A 25,978-nucleotide genomic window follows, 5' to 3' on the forward strand; every position below is an offset into this window, starting at 1 on the left:
CATTCCTTTAGGAGTCAGCACTATACAGAACTAGCTGAAGTTGAAAGTTAAGATTTTTCAAATAAACACCATTAAAAAAAAGGAGCCAAAGGTTCTGTGACAACGTGCAGAGTTGGACTTACCCATGCTGACTCAGGGCACTGCATGCACACGAGCTAAGAGACTAAACCTCTTCTGTGCACACCCATGCCTAGTGCAGGTTTGCTGTTTGGTGTTAAGAACTGAATCTAAGGTCATGCTCTAAAAACACCACAAATTGCATTTTAGCCTTCCAGCAACTTACATGACTTTCACCTCATACAGATTTATCAATCTTAAAATTTTACTGTTTAACAAAAAGCTGAACCTAGAGAAAAGAAGGCTTCTCAATGCAATCACGTATACATCTATTTTACAGCTACCTGCCTAGTCCCTCCCAAAGTTAGCCTGAAAAACAGTAAAATCTACACAAAGTTTTATTGCAATCATACAAGGGATACATCAAGGGTCAAATACAACAAATACTATGATGCAATTTTACATTTATTAAACTACAGTTCAAAGCACAAATTTACACATTCTAAATACACTAAAACATCTAATGAAGTCACACTGGTCTCCCACTGACATTTGATATATCTGGGCGAAAGACAATAACTTTACAAGACTTTTCTAACAGGAATCCTTAGTATAAAAACTGTGTACTTGTATGTAAACTGTTGAAGAACCCAAGTGATGGGTTTCCATCTCCACTAAGTCATCCATTTTGTTGCATATTTAACGCTCAGGGGTTGAATGAACTTGATTTTAAATTTGGACGCCATTATCTAACCCTCCCACCCCCCACTGAATTGTAGCTGTAGCTTGTTTTGCCTGGTCCCCATTAGCTATTACTATTTTTTCAAGTTTTGAAGAGAATGAATTGAATTCAAGATTGTTCCATTTCTTCCACACTGGAATGTTGACCAGACAAACTACAGACTTGCAACTGCAGGTCTAAATGAAGCGTTAATGCCTGTTTAAGCTGCAGTGGAAAAGCGGTCTTCCAGGCTCAGCTGAATGCAAGAAGGCACAAAGAAGAAATTCTTCATCAATGTGTCTGAAGCAATTCCAGCGTCTTGCATCTCATCCCTGCAGCAGAGAAGGTTGAGAGTTGTAATAACATTTTCAGGTACAACTTCACATCAGAAACCAGCCTCAATACAGCACTTGAAGCCAAGTGCCCCTGCACAGCTTGGCCCGAGCCGTGGCAGGAGGGAGACCAGCTGTGCCAGTGCTTGGCAGAACAGAAATGCCCCCACCCTCCACGGGCACAGCACAGGTTCCTGCCTACCTCAGCACAGAAACAGGCTACCAAACTCACCATCACCACAACAGCATTACTGCCCTTTCTGCCTGCAGCGATGGTGCCAATATCATACACAGGCTGCAGTTACTGGTGCTAGGAAAGCTCAAAGGTTGATGTCAAACAGGAAAAGGCTTTACAGCTACCACTGAACTCACAGGAGATATTAGGTATTTTGCTTTCCTTTGTAATCCTTAAAGCAAAGTGGGTTTTATCACAGCTCTCAGTTTGGTCTTAGGAAAGTCAGAAAATAGAGACAAATCCACAAACTAAAAAGGCACATTCTTGCATTTTCCTACATTTGCCATTAAATGAATTGATATTTGGCTGTAAGTATACACTCCTGAAGGAAGAAAAAGCAATCTCAACACTACCAAGACAGTTTTCTTACCAGTCACTGAAAGACATCATGTAGTAAATCAGTGGCCTCTGATAGTCGTTAAAGGTAGACTGTTCACCTAAGGTACCAGAACCCATATTATCGAAGATCAGCCAATCTCCAACGCTCAACTCAGGAAGAAGACAGTTTTCCACAATTTGATCAAGCTCATCACAGGATGGACCCCAAAGGCTGCTTGCAAAGAGAGGCTCATCGTCCTTGTATTTCTGTATGGAAATGATCAAGTTAATTCAGGCTTCAGTTTATTAAATAAGAAAATTTTCAAATATAGAGAAGGATAATTTAGTAAGTGATATGTAATTATATATGTACAAAGTTTTACATATATATTAAATAGACAAGGATAAGGACCATCTCTGAAGAATATGGAAAGACTCACCTTGTGAACCTCTGGGATAGTATTCAGTTTCTCAGACAATTTACTCGCAAAAGAACCATAAACACCATCATTTATGTAATATGTAAATACTGGTTCATCATCATTCCTGGTTTGCTCCACTGGAAGTAAAAAAAGAAGTTGTCTTGCATGCATAAGTAGTCCTTTTGCAATCTAACTTAAGTCAGCTGCTTTTTCCTGACAAGGGGTTCCATACACACTGGAATGGGAGAATTACAAGTATAATAATCTGTATGAAACTAGATTATAAATTCAGTTATAACTTTAAATGTGAAGCTTAATAAAATTAACACTTTCAGTAATAATCACTGCTAAGAATACAAGCCTAGAGAAGCAGCTTGCTCAGTGACATGGGTTTTCTTATGTTCTTCTAATACACAACCTTCTAACACACCACCTGTGAAGCACCCAATAGAGGTTTAACCACTGAGAAGCCAAACCCAGTAAGAATACAAGTACCACCACATAAAAGTAACAGTGATAAGCACAGATAACATATGGTCAGAACCTGGAAGGCAGAAGGATAAGGGAATGCATTAAATATACGCTGAGACAAACTAGTCTGTCCCAGCTAGTAGTGGGCAGTTACACGTACTGATTCATAACAGACACTGTAAATCCAATAAATCCTTACCTCCAGAAGGAAGAAGTTTATCATACTCAACAGTCTTCTTTGCAATGATGTTCACTGCCAGCGTAAATGCAGATGAAACATAGTAACATCCAGGCTCTGCAATCACATTAACACCAGATTCCTTAGGAAAGTAGACATCCAGCAATGGCCTGATGACATGATTAACCTAGGAAATTGAAGTCAGAGGTAAGACCAATGAACTCAGCTTATGGATATATCAGATACACAACCACTTTCAGTCAGCAACTGTCAGTTCCAGTCAGCACACCAAATGGTTACTCTGGTCCTCTATTCTCTGAGAACTGTCTTTACTGGAGGTCCACAATATATGAAAAAGATTTAAGAAAACTGGTCATTCTGCTAAACACTGAAGATTGAGTGCCATGAGTCTGAGTATGACAGTCCCTCCTCCCCACCAAAGGTCAAGCTGTGGTACACTCAAGACTGCAGCAGTAATTTCAACATCTGTCCAGCACAACAGATAATGTAAAATTACATACGAACCCAGAACAACAAGGAAAGGGTCTTTCCATGATCAGTTCCAAAGAGCGTCACATTAGAAACAGAATTCATTATCTAATACTGATGCTCATATCTTAAGCCACATATTGGAAAATAGGAGGTATTTTAGACAAGTAACAGAACTGTGAGAACTAAGAAAGAAAGGCCCTGTTTGCTGTTAGTAACTTCTCACTGCATCACTTCCACTGTCCTGCCTTCAAGGAGTTGGTCTCTAAGACAACATAGCAGTGAAAACAGGTTATCCTGTTTTATGTGCCACTGCATACTAAAGATGGCATTTAGGCCAAATCAGAGGCTAGCCAAAGCAAAGACAAAACCAAGACCTTTAGCCTTCAGTTCTAAAGCAAAATATCACAAGTTTTCATCCAGTAGAAACAGGGTTTATGATCCAAAGCATGCTAAGCCTCCCTGGTCCAAACCATGCAACAGTCATCAGTTGGACAACCACAGTCAGCTGCCAAAAAACTTGAATTACTACTGCTAAGGTTGCTTTAGATAGTAACTTAATCTGCAACATGCTTAAATCAGCATTAACCCAGTGTGAACAGGATTAAAAGAAATAATCACCTCCAAGGACTGATTACACTATCCACAATAAAGAATACAAACCCAACTATTTGGATCTTATGAAGTACAGTCTAACATGGAATTTAGATTAGGTTTCAGCTATCAATGTTAGTTGCAGTTTGAAGGTAAACACTTCTTCAAAATTAAGAGTTTCAACTTCCAAAATATTGCATACCTCTTCCAGCTGAAGTTCTGAGCCTGTGAAGCCGCCACCAATATCCAACATGTTCATCTTAAAGCCAAATTCTTCCTAAAATGCATAAGCAGAATGTAAGTACATGAACAACTAACTGCAAAAATATTTGTTGCTCCTTACTGTGGTTGTTTTCTATGTATTTATACTTTTGAACATATTTAGCAGATTATGTCTAGTGAGAGAATAAGGGCATAGTACAGCTCCATTAAATCTCATAGCAACAGCATTGGGATGTCAAGAGTGCCTGGTTACACAATTCTCTGCAAGTCCAACAGCAACATCAACTCCCATCTTGTGGCTTTTGTTATATTCAGACAGTATTTGCTGAACAGGGTGGTGCATTCTGACAAAAGACTGTTTTAGGAATTCAGTGTAGCAGTCTTGTCACGTAATCTGTGAATCTGCACAAAGATCAGCAAGATCCTCAATTTCATTGCCCCCATCTGTGCATTACCAGTCACAGCTAATGCACTAACTGCAGTAATAGGAGTAAAAAGACTCCCAGTCTTCTCTGTTTAGTTTACAAGCTTCTCATACCACAGTAAATGCCAGCATACAATTGTTCAATATTTTAGCCTAACAAAAATGTCAGCTACATATTTGCAGGACAGATTCAAATGTTAAAAAGCCTTTACCAAAACTGGGAAACTAATTTTTTATTTGAAAACAGCACACAAGGCTACTGCCTGTCAGTGGGAAGTATTCCTTAACTTTTGTCCACAATTAGTACATAAAATTTGTTTTACCTTTACCACATCTCAAAATGGAGTACGTGGTCCCTTACTGCAAGTTCCATCTCCTACTATGGATTTATTTTGAAAACATTATAGTTGGCTTGCTAATATGATTAGAAGGGGTCTGCTACTGTAGCAATTGCATTTGTGTATAGATCTACTTACAGCCATGTCAAACACACACCGGGCATCAGATATAGCATGAATGTACGTTTGCAGATCCTTGCAAGAGCCTGAAACATGAAATCTGAAAGAAATAAAAACACAATTAATACACTGAACCATATAGCTTTCAGACCAAATTGTTTCACCATGTAAAACAGCAATGGAAGCAACTGATTCCCAAGTGGCTCAAAATAAGCTTGCATGATAATAGAGCAACTGTGCAAAGAATAAGCTCAGGAACTACTGCCTTCTATGCCACTGGATTTCTACTTGAGACCTGTCTCACTCTTAATGTATGAGAATATCCCACAATATTCTCATCTTTAGGAAACAACATTTACTGAACTTTTCAGTCTTCACTACCAAAGTGGCTAAAACTTGTTCTTCAGTGGGTGCCAGTGCCGCAGAGAAGTCCTGATGCCTCCCACAAGCTCCTGAATCCCCTCTGGTTCCATGCCCAAAAGGTTTAAGTACTGCCATACGTAGTTAGTCACTGAGATGCTAAAACTAGTGCCAACATGCCCCATGAGCTTCCTCAAGAGGAACATGGCTAACTGGTTCTTGACAGACCACAAACACATCTGTACCACAATGCTCACTACTCCAAGTCTACTCCTCTAAGGAATACCATTTTTAAGGCAAAGGTCCGTTTTCAAACTTATTTGCATGAATCTACATTTCTTTAAAATAAAAATAACACACAAGAGCCATATGATTTTTGTTAAAGTTGGTTAAGGCATTATAAGAGGCAGCATATTTTCTCAGTAGGATCCTCTAATATTCTAGTTTACATTTGTCATTTGTAATGATTATAGTATGTTTATGCTTTAACATCAATTTCAAGCAGATACACATCAAAACAATTGTGGTTTAAGTCATCAAGATCTGGCTTAAATTTTCTTTTTTTACTGTCTCAATGACCCACCCTGTTTTATTCGTTTGGTTGCTTTCTTAAAACATTCATGAGTATTTGATACATTAGTAGCTGAGGGCAGACAGAACAATGCATGTATTTTTCTTCCATATAGTAAAATATCTGTCAAAATTCCAACTAAAATATCACAGATCATTTGAAAGATCTTGGAACACTAGGATTCATTCCTGCCACGAGCAAGTCAAAAACTTAGCTATTTTGCCTTGATATGGTCAGAGTGACAGAGGACCCTAACTCTTAGAAAATCCAACCCCATGCTGATCTTGTTCAAACTCTGTCCAACCTATTCCATGCTATACTAGCTCTTATCCAATATGCTGTTTATTGCTGGAAAAATACAAATCAAATTACCACAAAAATTCAAGAATACAGTCAGAGAATAGGAGAGGCTTCTAAAGTTAGTTTTCATGCTGACAGAGGATTTCTGATGCGCCATTTAAAATTGCTTTGATGTCTGTAAAAGTTACTTTGTTTAATACTAGTTTTTGCTTTTATATTAGCAAGCAAAAATTCATGATTCAAAGTTAGTTTGTTGTTGTTTGGGGGGTTTGTTGCCTTTTATTTTTAACCCTGGAAAAGTGTCAAAGAGGGAAAAAATTATTTTCTATTCTACATCTTGAGTACATTGTACAAACATCTGCTCAGCCAGCAGAGAACAAAGAAGTTACTCACTTGACACCAATTATTTGGACTCCCAGCTCCTTAGCACATTCCATGAGGTGCCTACAGTTCTTCAGGGTGGTGCCAAACTTCATATTCATCTCCTCATCAGCAGTAATGTCTTCTGTGGCAATGTGCAGTAAGAGCCTAAGAGAAGGGGAAGATGATTGGGGCAGTTGGTTTACATCATCAGCACATGTGAAGCCTGAAGACTGTCAGAAGTGTGTTGATTATGTTGTCAATACTCCAACTCCATCGATGGATGAATCAAGGAAACCTAATAAAAACAATCCTGTACAGAGAAAAAACTAGCAATTAGGGGCTAAAACATGGAGCCAACAAGGACAAGGGATTTCGAAATGCAGCAATTAAGACTCTAGTAGCAGCAAGAGTCTGTTGAGTGCTGTAATAAAAGAGAATGTTACCTTCTAATATAGTTTCTCATAAAATCAGTAAGACTGTAATATGATTTTTTCCCATCTCTGACCTCCTTCCTAGCCAAGAGGAGAATGTGGAGATTACCCTTAGGTCAGCCACGTATCAGATTTAGTTTAAATCAGCATCTGGAGAACACCAGGCTGACAAACTGAAAGCATACCCCAGCCATATCCCTCCACCTCCTCTTCTGACTGAGCACATGGACTGGGGATGGGGTAGGGATGTCAGCCCATTCCCTGCCCCTTCTTCCAGGACACTGTGGAACAGAGAGGAAGCAAGTACCATCTCTTACATTCTTATGCAGTGAGACATCTTCCTCCCTCCAGTGAAAGCCTCATCCTGGGTATATCTGGCAAACTGCAGTGCCAGTGTTGACAGTTTTCTATGTTAAATTAACTCTTGAGTGGCAAAGGCATGTCTGCATCAAAACCTCTAGAGGTATACCCCCAAAACTCACCAATTCAAACTGCTGTCCACTAAGGCAGTCACCCCCACACCCCCAAAAGATCAGTTAGTTAGTCATGCAGTAAAGTGAAGTTGTCACATACATGCACACATGACAGACTGCACAGAGCAGTTAGCCAGCGTGGGGAGCACAAACAAGCAGCAGAAGCTCTGCAGACAAGTGAAATAGCTCTTTTTAAGACATGAAACAAACAGAACTCAGCCTAGTCACTGCAGAACACATGTTGGCCTAACAGCTACCCATGACTTCCACAAGTAGTTTCCAAATGTCTTATAAGGTGTTTAAAATGCATTTTGTAAACAGCAACAAAATCCTAAATTCTCACACTGGTTGCCCAGCAATCCTTGTTAATTTTAATTTATACCATTTCATCTTGGGAAACTGTGACTAGCCTTTCATTTCCTACTTCTCCACTAGCACAGACAATTCAAGTTAAAGAGTTTAACTTCTTGAAATGTAAAAAAAAAAAAAAAAAAGGTCCATAATACTAAGGTTTGTAACCTCACATTAAGATTAGTCAAAATCCCTTTTTAAAAAGACATCCAATGTTAAATTTCATTGATTAATGGTTATGGCAGCACTACAAGTGAATCAAGGTACTTTTTTAGTGCAAACCACTGAAAAAAATGTAATTCTGACTTCTAGAAATCTAGTAGGATTCTTCTTCTTGGGTTTCAGCCAGTCAGAGCAGGGCTAGAAGGGTGATATGTTTAGGGTTTCGGGTTTTTTATTTTTTAAGGAAGCATTTTCTTTTATCAGCTTTGCCTCTACTGAAGCTCTCAGGACAGCAAAAACCTTATCAGTTAAACTTTGCCCGGAAAAACCTAAAGGTATAAAGAAATGCAATGCTAAGCACTCCTTTCTGACATCTCTTCTTCCTTTAAAAAAAAATTGCAATCATTTCAGTGACTAAGACTTCGAAAGGCAGAAACATCAGTTACAAAAGAAGACCCACCCATTTACCAAGTTTAGTGCAAAGTTACAGATTTTAAGAAAGTGAGAAGGAGAATCACATCTTTCCTCAGCCAAAGTGTATTGGCTTCATCTATGCAAGCATAATTCAGCTCTAAGAACCACACACAGGAAGAACAAGGCTATACAGTGGCTTTGACTTCTTGAACTATGCCAAGGAAGAGAAAGAAAACTCATTGTCACTTCAGCATCAACATTAAAATGACCTGAATAAGGTACTTCTAATAAAATGAGAAAAAAGCACTTCTGTCCAGTGAGAAATCAGACTTCTAGGAAATTTATGACAGCAAATTGCAGTTCTTTTGTAGAAATTGAGCTTCTTGTCCTTGTTAAATGGGAATTTTTGCAAGTATTAGACTATAGGCTCCTTGAAAAGAAGTAAAGAGTTTGTTGTTTTTCTGTAGCTTATGAAATTTCTCTGTTCTGTCTCCCCATTTTACAGTTGCTCTGGCTCAAGAAAAGTAGGTATCCTAACTTCTCTTGCTGTGGATGTTACCACAGACAAGGTTGTCTGAAGTCAGCTGTTAGAATCATGGAAATAAATCAACATGAAAGCTAACAAAACACTAAATGCACCAGTGAATAACTGGTAAAGCACTAACAATGTAAGAGTCAGCTTCAGCATTGCCAAGGCTTTCAAATGCACTAAGTATGCCAAGGCCAGCACTTTACAGAAAAAAATATTTATTATACATTTAACATTCTTTGCACAGGAAGTCCTCTCCAGGATGCAAAGCACTGACAGGTTTCCATGAGGTTTAAGTGGAATCACTACCAATAGCAATATTAACAGCAATATTAAATCTTGAGGTAGCCTTGAACAACCGGAACTCCCTCAAATAAACACCCTGTCCTCCCTCCCCCCCCCAAAAACCCACTCCACCCCCCCCCCCGAAAAACAACTAGTGAGATGACCAGAGTCTTCAGATTCTCAATTTAGTAGAATCTTCCCAATTCTACAACTACGGTCTCAGTTTTGGGAGAAGACATAACAGTTTAATAATGACTGTTCAGAACCAAGGGCTTTGTAAAGGATGTCAGGAATTCAGTTTCTCCAATGATATTTGTGGGAAGCTATACCCCATTAATCACTGGAAAGGACTGTAACATTCACTTGGGCTCTGACTCCAAATTACTTAAAGGTATGGTCCATAGCCAAAGTATCCATGTGAGGGATGTGATGTTTAATGACTGGAGTGCCTATCAGTCCAAGAGACCATGACACATCGGCAGCAATAAAATTCTCATATTTAACAACTAGAATATCAGCTTTGATCACTTCTTTACAGAAAACAGCTGAGCTAATACTGAAGTGACTGAAAATAGAACTGGAGTCAAATTTCTCACTGCTTTAGTGGTGCAGAAATACCTGCAGGTGTATTTAATAGACTTGCAGAGTGTACCCAAACCCAAGATAGGATTCAGAGCACATGGGCATTTGCTGATAGTCTCAGCCCTGACTTCAGCTGGAGCCACTACTATCCAAACAGAACTTCCTGAAAAATAACAGTGAAGACACAACAGAGCAGGAGGAAGATGTACCTGCAGATGATGAAATGCCAGACTTCTAAACTTTAATCACTGAAACCTTTACATCAAGGTTGCCCTATGAAATCAGTTTCTCCCAAGATTTCTCCCAAAACAAGGGTCTTACTATTATATGAGGAAGTTGAGACTCAGTAGGGAAAGCTGCAAAAAAGCTACCTTCAAAGGAGACAAAGAGAGGAGAAAACCAGATACAAGTGATTTATATTAAAGAAGCCGTGTACTTGCTTGCAAATCAAACAACCCAGAATGTAGGCAAAATTAAGCCTCCCCCACATTAAAAGCAAAGCCAGAATTGACACTTACTTGGCATTTGGATGATTACGTGAAATTTTCTTCAGCTCAATATCACTGTCACAAGTCATGATGTTTATCCCAGCTTTCGCTGCATACTTGAGCTGAGAAGCTTGCTTGCAAGGATTTGTATATATGATGTTTTCAGGAGAAATGCCCAAGTCTTGTACCAATGCCATTTCAGACTGAAAAAACAGGAGAATACCAGAGCTTGACAAAGTCCAGGGCATTATCTTTCCTGAATTTTTATTCCACAAAGAAAAAACTATCCACTGTTTCTAGGGCAGAAGCATAGATTTTCAACAGCCAGTTACAAAGGAGTTCACAAATTATATTATTTATAATCATGGCACTTAACACCAAAAAGATGATTTTAAAACAGCAGGCATATGGAAGAAAATAAGGCACACAGGTAAGAAAAACTTACTTTACTGGAACATGCAAAACCAATGCCAAGGGTTCCCAGAATTTCGAGTACACCTGGAGTAGAATTGCATCTTACAGGATAAAATGGCTTTATTGGTGCCATCACGTTCTGCCATTGTATGTTATTCCTTACAAGCTTTCCAAGATCACCAACATAAAATGCCTTTTTTCCAGTCTGAAAAAGGAAGATTAGGAAAATAAAATGTCTGAAATTGTGGGTTTGCTGCCAAACAAACAACCCAAAGTCTTAAAGGATTATGTACCTTTTTACCCTGCTCTTAACTTTTAGATTTGACCTTGAATGTTGCTTTTGTTTTTACTTTCACCTAGCAATTTGAACTATTTAAAAAAAAAAGAAAAAAAATCAGAGGGAATACCTACCACTTCAGAGATATTATGAATGCTATTTAGACAATATTCTGAGATTCCTGAATAAAAGATTCTACTTAAATGCCAAATGCTCATTTTATCTAAAAATACAAATCTCTTCCAACTTTTTATTTTCAGAAGTCTGTAACTATTTAGAGGAAAAAAATCCACTGCAATAAAAGCTTCCACAGTCTCAACATAATTTATAGCTTATTATACAAGGAATAAAATCTAATGCACTAACATTATTTTAACATCTAGCTAATAGCTCATTTTCCTGAAAATTTGTTTGGTAGTATTTTAGTTCAGGAAGTCAAGTTTGAGACTGTTCTCCACATCTTGTGAAGCATTTAGTTCCAACAGGATTTTAAGAACTAAACTCACTGTGCTAAAGGTTGCAGAATCAAGTACATAATCTTTAAGAAAATGCACAGATACTCTTCTGGAACTGTTAAGCCCCTCTTGTGCACCTGTTATATCACAGTCTTTCTCAATATCAAGTCATGATGTGTGTATAGTGGATCAAAATCCAAACAGATTACTCTATATTTGTTTATAATGTGCACTCAGTAAAATTCCTGCAAATGAATGGCCTACTGCATATCTATTAAGGACTATTACAAAATATATGATCGATCTGAATTAAGACTGTACATCAAATGTTAATTCTAGCACTTGACTTTCACAGATATGAAACTATGTATGTTGTGGCTTATTGTATACAAAGTCTTTTTCTGTTTAAAAAACACAAATAGAAATTCCATCGGGTGGAAGCATACTGACCCCCTGTACGGGTCACCAGCAGGAATGGGATCTGGAGCTTTAGATCCATGGCACAGGCCTCTACCCCTTGAGCTAAAGGAGTAAATGAAAGCAGCAGGAGGCAGCTATCCTCTGTGAGCCAGCCAGTGGTTGGAGACATGACATGTTGCCAGTAGTTTACCTATTTATTTGCTAGACAGAAAAAGAATATTAGGAATCAGGATTTGGGAATCCTACACCTGAGTTCAGAAGGCCATGGAATTTAGCTATTTGCTGTACTATAGTTGAGCACTTGCACTTGAACATTAGTCCTGATAAACCAAGGGAAAAGTGAACAACTCTAGGTATGGCATACTAAGGATACAGTATTTGCTTAATGAAACTTTTTTTAAAGCTTGCTCTTTCTACAACCTCATCTACAAAACAAAGGCTACATCTGCCTGCCTCCTAAGAAATGAGTGAAGTCTTATTCAATAGAATTATTGTAATCACAGAATTATTCAAATTTCTTTCCAGTTGGTTGCTAAACCTTAGTAGCTTTTAGACTAGTTTGTCTTGAAAGGTAGCACCTCACAATGTGCTCATACCCAAGTTTCCAATGGGGAGAAGGCTAATGGGAAGATGTATAACTATAAACCACAATGGCCCACAGAACTTTTAAACGTGGCTTTAAACTGGCTCAGCACACATATTTGTCTGAACTTTGCCATATTTTCAGGGAAAGAACAAAAACAACAAAAAGGGTTCTAACTCAATATATCCACTTGCCCAATTTCACGTTCCTGGTCTAAAACCCATTGCTATAAAAGCTCTTGAAACAAAGAGATGGGAACCCGTATTTAATTACATCAGCAAGATTACTTTCCTGCTAGCCATGCTCAGGGAGTTGTTGCCCAAGTTTCCCCAACAGAATTCTGCCCAAAGCAAGCAAACAGCAAAGAAGCAGAATTAGAAGAGCAAACCACTTTATAAGGTGAGTGAAGCTTAGCTGACTCTTCCTCTGTTGCTGTCAGTTCACCAGTCCTAAATGCCTTGACCTACTTTGAAGACTTATGGAACTGAACCAGAAAATTTGGAAAGCCAACTTACATGAGTATGTTCATAAATACAGTTGTCAATAACATCTGCAAGAGTTGCTCCTTCATCCAACAGACCAATGGAGTAATTTGCATCCTCAAGAAATCCTTTCATCTCAGCCGTATTCCACAAAGCCGACAGTCATAAACCAAGAAACACAAGGGATGGGCTTCCAAGCCTTAAATCCGGGTCCTTAAATTATGCAACAAACTGTACAAAGAAAACAAAAGTCAGTGGAAAACTAGGCACAAAGCATACTAGGCCACTATTTAAACATTAGAGCTTTCTACATCTGATGTCCCACAAACAGGAACACACACGCCCTCTACAAAAAACCAAATATTTTTTTACTCTGTTCACCCTCCATTTGCCAGGGATAAGGATAAGCCACACACGTTTGGCTTTAAAATAGAATTATTTTTCTAATTAGAAGTGTTGATAGAAACCAGAAACATTAAAGCTGAAAGTCAAAAGCAGTTCATTAGCTAAGAAGAAAATTTTGGCTTCAAATGGTCACAAGGCCACAGTATTAATTCCGTCTCATATTTCATCTACCACCTCCAGGCAGTTAAAAAAATCCACAATTTGTATCATTAAGTTTGGTTAATGTTGTCGGCAATATGAACAAAGTTACTTTTGCTCAAGCTAGTACTAAGATAACTAAGCAGCAGTTGCTCCTGCTTTTTATTACACCAAATAATGGGAAAGGAGCCATCAGGGTTTTATGTGCTTTCTGCACAACTCAAACATGCCCCCTATGTTTCCTAAGTGAGGAATTTACTGCCGGGTGAATTGAATTTAGTGGCAGCAAGAATCTTCAGTTCTACTCAGAAGCTGAATGATAAAGAAAAGTATGCTGGGTAAGAAATACTCGTCTCACAGGTATAATGAGTCATATGCTTATTTAAGTGAATCCTGGAGATCCAAAACAATCACAAAAGAGCAAGATAATTATCACATTGATGTAAGGATTTAATTACAGTTACAAAAACAATGGCTAGGTGGCAGACACTAAAATAACAAGAAAAAATTCTTTAGACGGTCATATCTCAGTGTGAGAGTAACAGCTAAAATTCCTTAAAAATAAGACCACCAAACAAAAGACAAGCTTGTGAACTAAGTTTCACTTAGAATCAGTGAAACAAACATGAGCACTGCAGTCATGTTCATAAAATATCCATGATTTTCAGAAGTAGGTTTAGATAGGTTTAGATATTTTTTTCCCCCCAGGAAAGAAAGGCTGGCATCAGCATTTTACTGATAATTTGGTAGAGCTCTGGAATATTCAAACCATGAAGATACAAAGAAGAATAAAGCCTAACAGCAGAGTTTGATTATTTTTCCATTTTTTTTTACATACTATGACCTAAACAGTCTAATGCTTAAAGATAGTTTAAAGTACTTTATGCACCCTTAGGAACTTGTTGGTTGTGTAATAAACACCTTAAACTTTCCTTCTACAAGAACAATAACAATTCTTTTACTGTCTTGCAAAAATAGTAATACTAAGGAGAGGAATAAGCACAACCATGGTGGACACATGCAAGAGTGAAGTGATTTCTATTTTCAGCAGGTTATTCGAAAGTAGTTGATCTGTTAAACATTCAAAACCCCCAAGTTTTTTAATCCTTTCATGACACAGAGCAATGCTAAAGAAAAATTTTCAAATATGTTTTCTGCTGCATCTAAATCTACAGGATTCTTTCCTCTCCCCACTCACACCTCACCAACATATATTATAAGTATCTGTAACTGTTTGCATGTTAGAAGCCACTGGGCTGGGAGAAGCTTCACATCTGAGCTTTTCATTCAAGTTGGACAATTTCTGTGTTTCTGATCTCTTATTAATAAGCTCTCAATTCCCCAATACATTGTATAAACCTGTCAAAAAGCCTGCAAGCAAAATTAAAGTATTTTAAGGAATTACTGTACATACAAGGGTGCTACTCAGCTGATTTTTTTTTTTTAATGCTATAAGCCACTCCCTACTTTCTAAAGTGTAAAGACAGACAAGAGTCCCTTCCATCCTGATCTACCCTACTGGAAGGTCTCAGAACACCCACTGGAACCAACTGCAGCACTGAATAGATTTTCAGGCTCACCAGACACCCATCCACCCAGCAGGCTAATTGCTTGTACCTTGTATTTCAAATCAAGCAGCTCAATCTAAGCAACTGCATGCACGCTTTTCCTCTGGGTGTTCATCTGAGTTACAGTGGAATAGAGTTAAGCTAATTGTGTAGTATTCTTAAAAGAAAGCTTTTTTTCATAGTTAATGACTGTGGTGTCTATAGCTTTCAGACAGAGATGGTGTAGAAGAATACTCTCCTCCAAAAGCTGCCCTTTTACTTTTGGGGACACTGTGTGGTAAGGACAGGGAGAATTGGTTTAAGTAAAGCATAAGGAGAGAGGCTCTTTACCACTAACTCACCAAATCCAAAAAGAACACTTGTCTAGTAAGTCAGTTTGGATGAAGATTATTTCCTAAACCAGACTTGTCTCCTGCTCATTCATCCAAAAGCATCTTAAGGGTCAAGAGGCAGGGACCAAAGGGAATATATACTAGTAGAAATTTAATGAAATAACTTGCAACAAACCATCAACAATTGGTATAACCTCTCCCAAGCTGCTAAATGGCAATTGCTTTTTCTAAGCACATCCAAGACATAGAAGCTTTTCCATTTAGGGAAATTAATATAGTAAAAAAGCTAACATTAGCCTAATGACTACTATCCAATTTTCCCTTTCTGGAAGAAATTACATTGTCTTGTTGAGAACAGGATAGGAAGAATATTGTACAAAGAAAAAAACGAATTCCTAGGAGCACTGCTACAGCACCACTACAAAAGAGTGGATATTTGAGAAATGTTTTTTTAAGGGGTTAATACCTTACAGCACAATTTGGGACTGTGCTGTCATCTCATTCTGTTCTGACTGGCACCCCTCCTGAAGGGGAGGGAGGAGAATCAGTGATAAAATTCGCAGAAGGAAATCTAAAGGGTGGTTTAGGACTTTTTTTTATGTCTGCAAGATGAGTCAGAAATCATTACAGTACAGAGTTCAGTCCTTGCTGGAAGTGCTGACTTGCTGCAAGTCATTATTTGACAGACTTGGTGTGGTAACACCACCCATTTTCGCACCTGAAATGTTAGTTTGCACAGTGCTCCAGGACATATATTTTAAGGCAAACAAAAGCTGTCAAGTGGTATGAGACTTCTACACAGGCATGTAATTGCTTTCTTTGAAGTAAGCGTTACATCCTCAGGCTCTTTATGGTTTAACACAATGACTTCCCAGATGAAGAACTCTTAAGATAAAAGTGTACATATTTAAACACTGCAATTAATGCAGACATCTGGAATAAAACAAAATGAAAATGCTCTGAAAATAGACTAAACACATGCTTGTCATATGCAAGCATCCATAACACATAACGCATACAATTTTCCTTTTTTCTTTACATTGTCATAACTACATACTCTTTGGCCTAAAAAACACACACAAAAAAAATCCCAAACACCCTTGGGGGTTTGTTTCTTTCATTAAAAATTTCCTCTGCAAATGACAAAGTCTCTGCATCCCAAACAGGCTCCCAGTAGCACCTTTCAACTCCATGTCTTATTAAAGAAAATAAATATTTACAAGATTAACAATTATACTGATGTAAAAATCATAAAGAGGTAAAAATACATTAATCTCACATTCATTACAATAGCAGTTCTTCAGGGGTAGCAGATCAAAGAAGCAGCAGCATTTTGTCACTGACACTGGCAATTAAGTACAGAACAGGTAAATTAGAAAAGTAGAAACATGAGTCCTATGTTCTCAGTGCAGGAAATGCCTATTTATAATGGGAGCATCTTTTTCAAAAAATATTCCAAGATGCCATTTCACCAACTTGCATCCCTATAAGTCAGTTAGCTGAATGAAGCCACTGAGGTCAACTGATGGCAATGCTGAAACAGGTGTCTTTTTGCACTATTCAAGTTACCTGTCAGTAGAAATCCACTGAGGGTCATAGAGTACCTGTACAGTTTAGGTTAGCTGCATCCTACCATTCCCTCAGGAGCATTCCACACAGTTAAACGAGCAATGTAACTGAGCAATTATGCTGAAGTAAGCAAGCAAAGGGGGTAGATACTAAAAATAATGCCCCATCCTATATCTTCTATAGGAACCAAGCTTTCAGGAACCTTCCGTATTCTTGAAGTTTGAATACATTATTCAGAGCCAATAAGCTCACAAAGCTTACAAAAAATGAGTACTCGTGTACATACATTTCCATGGTGTACCAGACCACCACTTCTCTTTCACAACAGTACAGTCACTTCCCTACCCTTTCCTCTTACTTGCTTAGTCAGTATTAGTATTTGGGCTCCCCCACTGCACCCTAACACTCCAAACTCCCAGCTCTCCTGTTCCCCAGTTGCCACCCAGCTTCATTTAAACAAAGTCAAGAGAGCTTTAAAGGTTAGCCAGTCCAGATAGCTACTGCTTCCACTTGGCTCGCTAATAGATCAGATTTCCATGGCTAATTCCCATCATTTCCGATAAACCAGATGTGGCAATACATAAAACAGATTTTTAAAGGAGCAAGACTTCAGGCCACAGTTGCTAGACTGCTCAGGGAGTCAGTGCATGAAGAGCAAGACAGAACTAAACCCCAAGTTCTTCCTTAGCCAGTGTCATACAAGGACAAGAGTGGGATAGAGAAAATTATAAAAAGGAAGCAAGATTAATGGGAATGTAAGTACACCTTTAGACAGAAGATTTTTATTTGAGTTCCATCAGAACATAACATTACAGTTGTATTTAAAAGTTCAATTGACTTTTCTCCCACTAAATCACTTTGCAATTTGAGCAAGACTCAAAAGTACCAATCAGATGGCTAACTTGCATCTTAGCTGCTTTTGGGGCAATTACCTCTGCTTCAGCACACCAAAACAGGTACAGATTCCCTGACAAACGCTACTGCTACCTGCATCACCACTACACTCAATACTGATCTACTCATTTTTGTGTACAGTACATTATTACTGAACACATAATAGATCCAAGTTCAAAATTAACACACATCATCTCAGCATTCAGTTGCAAATACTGCAAATCCAGTGGCATTTCTGTTCTAGGACAAGCTATACCTTGCGCTATTTGCCACAGCACGTGACTACCAGTTAGAGAAGGAATATCTCAATGAAAGTATCAGAACAGTTTCTCTTCCAAGAGTAAAAACTTCTGTCATGGACAAAATTCCCTCCAGAATAGCTTTATAAGTTAAAATGCATTTACAGTACATTAAGATTTTCAACTTTATTCACTCCTTTCTAACAATTCTTCTGCCTTTCCTGTCTAACTACCTTACTTTATTCCCGTTGAAGTGCAAAATGCAAGAGTTCTACCCACATACAAGAGCGAGCCAAAACTCAGAAGTTGAACAGGAGAAAAAAATTTCTCAATATTTTGCTTATAAAAATCACACCTAAAAATTAAGAGCGACATTCAGAAAATTTTCAGTGTTAACTGAATTCACTTGAATAGAGTATTTGACTAAAACCAACCAGATATATGCAGCTAATTCAGTAAGTTCCAAACAAAACAAAAGGAATACACCCTCTGGAGATACAGCGAAAAGTCATGATAAACCAAGCTCATACTTCACCTCTGCTACTGCGGTTTTTTTTCAAAGAGCAAGTTTATCTACATTAAGTACCTTATTAGGAGGCATACTAACACAACTGGCATTTGGAATCCTTGTGGTCTGTAAGAAAAGTACCTGGCCCAGTAGTATGTACTTAACCATCCTCAAATTCTACATTAAAAAGCATTATATAATTTATGGGTACTAAGCCAAATAAAAACGCCTTCAGCTAGACAGGAAAAAAGTAATACTGTACAAATATTGTAAAGTCAGCTTAACTCAAATATTACAAATGCATTTAAGACTATTGTTAAAAACTACATAAAGCTATTTTAACGTAACAGAACATGAAACCACACACATTCCAAAGTCTTCCGTGCTCCTTAAGATCAGCTAAGTGAACTCATTTGTTTTCAGTTATCATGGTCTGGTTCTTCTTTAATAATTATTTGCCACTTCAAAATATAAAGGCATTTGTAATCGGTACACAATTTCCATCCAACTCTAATTTACACATTCTACTATAGCTCAACTAAAACTATTTGTGAAAGTGGATGCTAATTAGCAAATAATAGAGATAAGCACTTGGGAAGGCACACCCTTCATGATCAGCATTAGTTACTGTTTATATGAGCAAATTTTAACTATTTCAGTATAAACTACCCTGAGAAATCATACCATCTTCAGCAAGTCATAATTTGATGTTAACAGTCATACAGTCCAATTCATTACTTCAGAATTACCACTGAGAGACTGAACTTACAGCACTTCATTTTAGGATTTCTGAAGCCAACAGCCCAAATTCAGAAAAGTAACTCTATTCACCTACTTTACTCACATATGGTTAAGTCTCTCAGAACTTTATCAGATAATTATATTGAGAAAAGTGTTAGATTAATAACATTTATAGTCCCCCACCAAATGAAAGCCCCATGTAATTTTGATAATCTACATCCAGACAGTTATCTTGCTTACCAAAAAACCAATACAAGCTGTATTTTTGGAAGTGATTATCCTCCCTGCATACAGACAAAGAGAGACTTACATGGACAAGTTAGGAGATGGAACCCTACTATCATCAGCTAGGTTCCCAAGGTGGCTCAGCGTTGAAGTCGAACTGTTCTCTATAAAGCACTTCTCCTAAGCCCTCTGGATAGTTGTAAACTTGATCAGAGATTTTGCCCTGTAGGAAAAAAAGTGCACACAAAAATAAATTTCACAGCCAGAACAGAATAAAAGCTTTATCTTAAAACATTTAACAAATGCCTTATCAGTGCTTTTAAGAAGGCTTGCAACACCCCATCATGAAAGTTTATAATCACATCAAGCATACATTTTTCGAGTGAATGTAAACTCTGAGCCACAACAAGTCAGATATACTAAGAACTGCTAAAACACATGAAACTGCTTGTTTGTACTAATCTTTCACAGTCTGAACTGGAAAATTTTCAAAATTAATGGCAAAGAGATCCCGCTATAGGGTAGTACATCTTAATACTGGACTATCCTCCCAGAAGTGCTTTTAACGCTGTAACCACTGCATACTTCCCCTCCCCACTTCATTCCTATTTCAGAATTCCCTTGCCACGTTCTTTCTCCCTCTGCTGTGAATGAACACAGCATGTGGGTGAAAAATAGTGCTTTATATAGTGAAACTGAACACCAGGCAGACTAATCCAGAAAGGAGCGAGACCATGAGAAGAAAGAAACTTATGCTTGCCTTCAGGAATGAGGAAACATTTCAGCTGGCCCTTAAAGGCTATTACACACAACACCAAAGCAGCATTTTAAAGTACAAGGCTAGCTCATTCGAATTCAGGTAAAGCAATCACATAAATATGAACATAAAAAGGAAACATTTATTAACCCTGTTGAGAAGTTATTCCTCCTAAAAGGAAAGATAATTTTCATGGAAATAAATACACTACCAAACTGGTACCAAGCTACTGTAAAACTAAACTTTTGCTCATCTCATTACTTAAATACTACATGGACTGACTATAAAAACCTGACTTCTGGGAATCACCTGACCTAAATGATCATCTTCTCAACTGCATCAGTTAAGCAAACTGCTGAAGTGTACTTTTCCACTTATTCTTGCTCTTGGAAAACTAAACTAGCACACTCTATAAAGTACTGAATAACAAACAGAATTAATGCAACTTGAGGGTAACTCTTTCACAGCAACTCCACAGAGCAGTCCTTTCAGCTTCACCACATAAATTAGCATTTGGTAGCACACAGCACTAAAAATAAACCTCAATGCTTCAAAATTAATTGAGATATTAAGAAATTTTGCCAGCTAGAATTAATGTATATGCCTTTTATTCTTCTAAAGCAAGAGTTACTAAATGTTACTACATTTAGTTCTGAGTATGCACACAACAGTTTTACAAAAGGAGAGTGTTGCTAGTTTTTAAAATTAACTAAATAGCTCCACTATTTCCAGTGCTGTTCTGATTATACACAAGAATTTATATAAATTTTCCAATGACTGTGAATTAATTTACCTTCCAAGCCAAACAAGTCATTAAACACAGGTGCTTCTAGGGAGAGCACATGACCTTCAATACAAAACTTAAGAAGCCATGCTTTAGCCAAATATCACCTGCAGTATTATTCCAATAAATATTCTCACATGATCCAAGGAGAAAAGTGTACAGTGAAAGCTCCTGTGGAGCTGGAATGAAAACCAACCATTTTCTGTAGCAACAGACAACTATGAGCTCTGCTGAGTTCTAATTGTCCTTGAGAATTTCTTTTAAATGAGAATTACTTATCTAAAGGATCTACACAAACATATACAAAATAGTCTGACTGCTCTCTTTTGTGCAGGTTTGCCAATTCTAAACATTCAGAGAAAAATAGTGCAATTTGAGCCTTTCCAATCACAGTCATTTCAGTCTGCTTTAACCAGCACAAAGAGGGAGTTTGCTGTACTGTGGCAGAGCAGGGCTACCATTTTAAGTACCAGAAGTGTATTAAATGTCCATAACCCATAAGGACAAAGCCAGCTTTACAAGAATTGCGTGTCATCAGCAACAATGAAGCATCCATTGCTTAAGGGTCTTAAAGTAGGTATAAAAGCATTCTTTGCTAAGCAGTGAGCTTTGAGTTGTAGGAATAATCAGCAAGGCAGCTCTGCCTTTTAATACTCAAGTGACACCTACATGCATGCATTTATCTATCATCTCTTAGTATACTCTACTAGCAAGCACCTCAAGTTTGACTACACCTCAAGCAACAACAATAGTAGTAACCAAGGAAACCCAGGGAAAAAAAATAAATTACCCCCCATTGTCCACAGTGTATAGTTTTGCCAGAACAACTGCATCCCCACAGCAAGCCCTGAGTATTCAAGAGGCCAGCTAGGGCCAGGCTTTTTCCAGTTCACAGGCCCACTCAGCCCCCCTTATCTGATGCTGACCAGCCTACAAAACCAGGCATCAATTTATTTTCTTTGAAAAAAAATGATCACTGCATCCATTTCTGAAAAAGAGACCCTTTGGTGGCCTGAGCTAAAATATCCATGAACTGAACCCTAAAAATCTAGAATTATGATAACCTTGCACATTCACATGAAGTGACAGACTTGGAGGCAACAAAGTTACTCTGGTCCACAAAGAAACCAAACCAGGTATTTTTGCGTTACAGTAAGCCTTTTCCAGATCAGAGACAGGACATTGTGGCTAGGCAATCCCCAGGGGGGAGCAGGTCCTGAAGGAAGAACAGGTCCCCGAGGAATTCTCATCAACCACTCTCTTGCTCCTGCACTACAACAACATTATTTAGAACTGAAATTTACCATCATACTCAAATTAGTACATCACACAATTAAGCCTCGCTTTCAGGAAGGGACAGTCTTAGTTCTCTTCCAGAGCACTCTGTCTCTCCTTTAATTGGAGAGATGGAATCATTTCCAGAGCATACAGCCCAGCATTGCTGCAATGACACACCTGCAGCAGCCTTCCAGCACAGGGAACAAACAGTGAGAGGCACAGGCTGCTGGCCCGGGGGCAGGCTGCAGTGCTGAAAGGCAAGCCTGCCTCTTGCCTCCAGTAAAACTGTCCCCAAAGGAGAAACATTTCCACTGCTGTTCACCACCAAACGACACCCTTTCCCTCCAAGAGCTCCCCCACTCCCCCCTTTTTCTGTGATTTCACAATCTTTCCCTGGAGCTTAAAGCCCAGCAGGAGGGATGGGGGGCAGCAGGCTGGCTGGCTGCAGGGGGGTCTCAGCCCACAGCAGGCAGAGCAGGCAGGGAAGGGAGCTCACCACAGCCCGAGGCACACGGGGAGGGGGCTGCCTTGTCACAAGCATCAGCCACAGCAGCAGCAGCATTGTTCACACGGTGACAGGAAGGAAAGAACTAGACTGGACCAGTCCAGACTGGAACAAACCCCTCCTACCATCACCATTATTCACAACCCCCACCTCTTCCCCAGCTCCACTGCCTCCCACGTTTATCCAGGGAAGAATAGCGGGCAAGTGCAATATCCTCTGAGACAAAAATCCAGCAGCTGGGGAGGGCAGAAGTAGGACAGGTCTCCCCTGCAACCCACAGCCACACAAGACACACAGCCACGCATCTGACTAGGTGTGTAGCCAGGTCGACGTTGCTTTATTGGACGTCACACGGTGTTTTCATTTAGGGTGGCTATAATCGACTGGCACTACACAATCAAATCCTGCTCAGTCACCAGAGACGGCTGCAGAGGTCTGAAACGCAGCGCTTCTCCTGCCTACAGGCATATGTCAGCTGTGCAGGATTTTGCACTGCAGGAGATGCACTTCAGAAAGGCTTGAAAGATGATTCAAGCTCACTTTCTTTTCTCTTCACCACAACCAGGTTCCCCCCAGCAAAGATATACATCTTCTTGGGCTTGGAATAAGCCCAGACTGATGACTGAAAAAGACCTGCAGTGCTGTTTAGTAGAGAGCATTCTCTTCAGCCATGCCAGCTGCCCCATGATCCTGCACTTGCACCATCCCCCTTACACATGCATGAGTCCCCCAGTCTCTCACCGTGCTTTCAGCTCCCCTACCACCAGGAACATACACATATGCTGATCTGTCACCACTATAACCAATTATGGACACCTCTTCTGAGCTCTTACCAAGCAGGGAACAACACTGCAGCAAGCACACACACATACTCAGGATACCCCACTATCCGGTGCACACACTCTAGATATACACAGAGCCAGCAGCTGAGCAATGACTGGACTCTTGTCCATACTTTCCAAAAGCCACTGGTACAGCAGTGGCCAACTGGACGACAAAGTGCTGGCAGAGGCAGCCAAGCCAAGGAGGTTGAGGCTCAACTAAGAGACCTCTCGGACTGGCGGCACCAAACCTGCTACTGCTACACTAACAGACTGGCCAAGGGAAGGGGGAAAGCCCTTGAAATGACCAGCAAACACCCCTGGCAAACGCAGGAGACTGCTAACTGGAAGGAAGGGCTCCACTTTCACATTCCGGGGGACCCCACAGACCCTCTGCGTGAAGGCGACTTGTCCCATCATCCCAGCGTCTGTCCCGGAAAGCGTCACTTGTGCAATGCCCTTACAACTTGCGCGGTGCCCTGACAGCTCCTTGGCTGCCACCCTGGTCCTTGGCGTGCCCCCTTGTCCCCCAGTGCCGAGAGGGACAGGTGAGGCCTCGTGCAGGCGCAGCTCAGGTGAGGGGGGAAGCGGAGGGCGGCAGCGGGAGCCCGGATGGATAATCTCGCTTACAGAAGCACAACATGGCCCCTGAGAAGCAGGCGAGGAGACGCCGCAGCCGTGCCACCAGCACCTCTCCAGCCTATGCCCTCGTCACCCACCGCAGCGCCGAAGCCCGTCACACATACGGCCGCTCTCCCTAGGCCCAGGGGAGCTTCCAGCGTGCGGGTCATCCGCGGGGAAGGGACCCGCCGGCACCCGGGCCGCAGCCTGCGCTCCCCAGCCCGAGCAGCTGCCACAGGGCACCGGGGACTGGGCAGCCCCCTCCCTGAGGGGTTCAGGCGAGGACGCCCCTCGATCCCCGTCCCAGGCAGGGGCGCCCTGCGAGCGGCAGCAGCACCCGGCGGGCGCGGGTCTCCCGCCGCGGGTACTGCCCCGACTGTGAGGGGGAAGACACCGCGCAGCCCCCCTCCGCAGGAATCCGCCATGTTAGGGCGGCCGCCGAGCCCCCGCTGCCCGCGGAGCCGGCGGCCCCGCCGGCCTCCCGCGTCCCGGGGGCTGCGGGAGAAGGGGGCCGGCGGCGCCGCCGTAGCGCTCGCCCCAGTGCCCGGCCCCCGCTGCTACCCCGGCGCCGCTCGCACGCAGCGCTGTCCGCCATGTTAGCGCGCCGGCCGCTGACCCTCCGCCCGCCGCCAACGACACCGTCCGGGGCGCGGGGGTCCCGCTGTCCGCCCGCTGGGCCCCCGCACTGCGGCCCCGCACCGCCCGGCGCTCCGTGGGACAGGGGGAGCTCCGGCTCTGACTCATCCTGCCGCTCTCCATCTGCTGCCGCCGGTCGCAGCCGGTCTCGCCGCACGCCGCCGGGCGGAGAAAGGGCAGCTGCAGGAACCGGCCCCAGCCCCAGCGCTCCCCGCCAGGAACCGCCGAGGCGGCAATGCTGCCCGCCGGGCGCCCCTCTGCCCTCCCCGGGCGCCACGGCCACCGTTCCCCTTCCCTCCCTGCACTGCCCCCAGCCCCAGGTCGCGGGCAGGGGAAAGCCCCTGTTGCTCCCCCCAGTCGCCAGTGTCCAGGGACGCCCCCGCCCGCTCCGGAGCTCAGGGTGGGCGTCGCCGCCGCCCCCTCCCTCCCGCCGCCTTCCCCGCGGCCGGCGAGAGCCCCGGGACCCCCGCTCCGGTACTCACGTGAGATAACGGCCCGAAAGATTTGGTAAATCGTCTTCTCTTTTTAGGCGGAATTTTTAAAGAGGGATGTGGGAACCTACAGCAGAAATACAGGCGGCGGCAGCGGCGCCTTCCAGGGCCATAGGCTGCGGGGGCGGCCGGCGGGGAAAGCGCAGCGCGGCGCTGGGACTGGAGGGCACAGGCGGAGAGAGACAGAGCCGGAGCGGGCCGGGGGCTGCGGCAGCGGCGGGCGGAGGCGGGAGCGCGGTCGGCGAGCGGCGAACGAGCGACGAGACAGGGCGAGAAGAAGGGGACAACGCCGGCAGCGCTTTTATAGAGCGGGAGGGCGAGGCGGGACCAGCGACAGCGTCACCGCACCGGGGGCGGGACCCGCCACCGCCCCCCGCGGCCGCCGGGGCGCGATGGGCGCGGGGTGCGACCGCCCCGCGGGGCAGGTGTGGGTCCCCGGCGCGGCTCTTGGGTCCTCGGCGGCGGCTCGGCCCGGCCGGCACCGAGGCTGCTGCAGGAAAGGCCGGGTCTCTGGGGAGTTCCTGACAGAAGGCGGGGCATGGACACCGCTGGCGTCCCCTCAGGATCCCAGGCAGGCGGTTACCCACACGTGTCTTCATAGGGCA

At 41.7% G+C, this 25,978-nt stretch overlaps 1 protein-coding gene across 2 annotated transcripts; it reads right to left on the reverse strand.

Annotated features, from left to right (window-relative positions):
* Positions 1–437: 437 nt before the first annotated feature.
* Positions 438–25,667, reverse strand: AZIN1 (antizyme inhibitor 1). Of its 2 annotated transcripts, XM_051785346.1 has the most exons (13): positions 25,365–25,653; positions 19,566–19,703; positions 12,895–13,092; positions 11,827–11,997; positions 10,676–10,849; positions 10,261–10,433; positions 6,546–6,680; positions 4,940–5,021; positions 4,020–4,094; positions 2,756–2,921; positions 2,104–2,222; positions 1,716–1,930; positions 438–1,110 (listed from the first exon to the last, which is right to left on the reverse strand). In XM_051785346.1, the coding sequence occupies exons 5-13, from the start codon at positions 10,775–10,777 to the stop codon at positions 999–1,001; spliced, it is 1,179 nt and encodes a 392-aa protein (XP_051641306.1). In that variant the 5' UTR covers positions 10,778–10,849; positions 11,827–11,997; positions 12,895–13,092; positions 19,566–19,703; positions 25,365–25,653; the 3' UTR covers positions 438–998. The 2 variants fall into 2 exon arrangements, with proteins under 2 accessions (XP_051641306.1, XP_051641305.1); XM_051785345.1 differs by lacking the exon at positions 11,827–11,997 and having other exon boundaries at positions 25,365–25,667.
* Between the last annotated feature and the right edge of the window lie 311 nt (positions 25,668–25,978).

This window comes from Manacus candei, unplaced genomic scaffold, assembly GCF_025592945.1.
Source record: "Manacus candei isolate 608988 ecotype Guabito, Panama unplaced genomic scaffold, ASM2559294v1 h1tg000019l, whole genome shotgun sequence".
Lineage (NCBI taxonomy): Eukaryota > Metazoa > Chordata > Aves > Passeriformes > Pipridae > Manacus > Manacus candei.

What these genes read in the sequence shown, in the direction of transcription:
- AZIN1 (XM_051785345.1), bottom strand. Translation starts at nt 12,996, where the DNA reads ATGAAAGGATTTCTTGAGGATGCAAATTACTCCATTGGTCTGTTGGAT. An exon ending in CGTAATCATCCAAATGCCAA is followed by an intron (nt 6,681 to 10,260) that starts GTAAGTGTCAAT and finishes CCCTTCTCTTAG; the next exon opens with GCTCTTACTGCACATTGCCA. An exon ending in CTATCCCAGAGGTTCACAAG is followed by an intron (nt 1,931 to 2,103) that starts GTGAGTCTTTCC and finishes ATTTCCATACAG; the next exon opens with AAATACAAGGACGATGAGCC.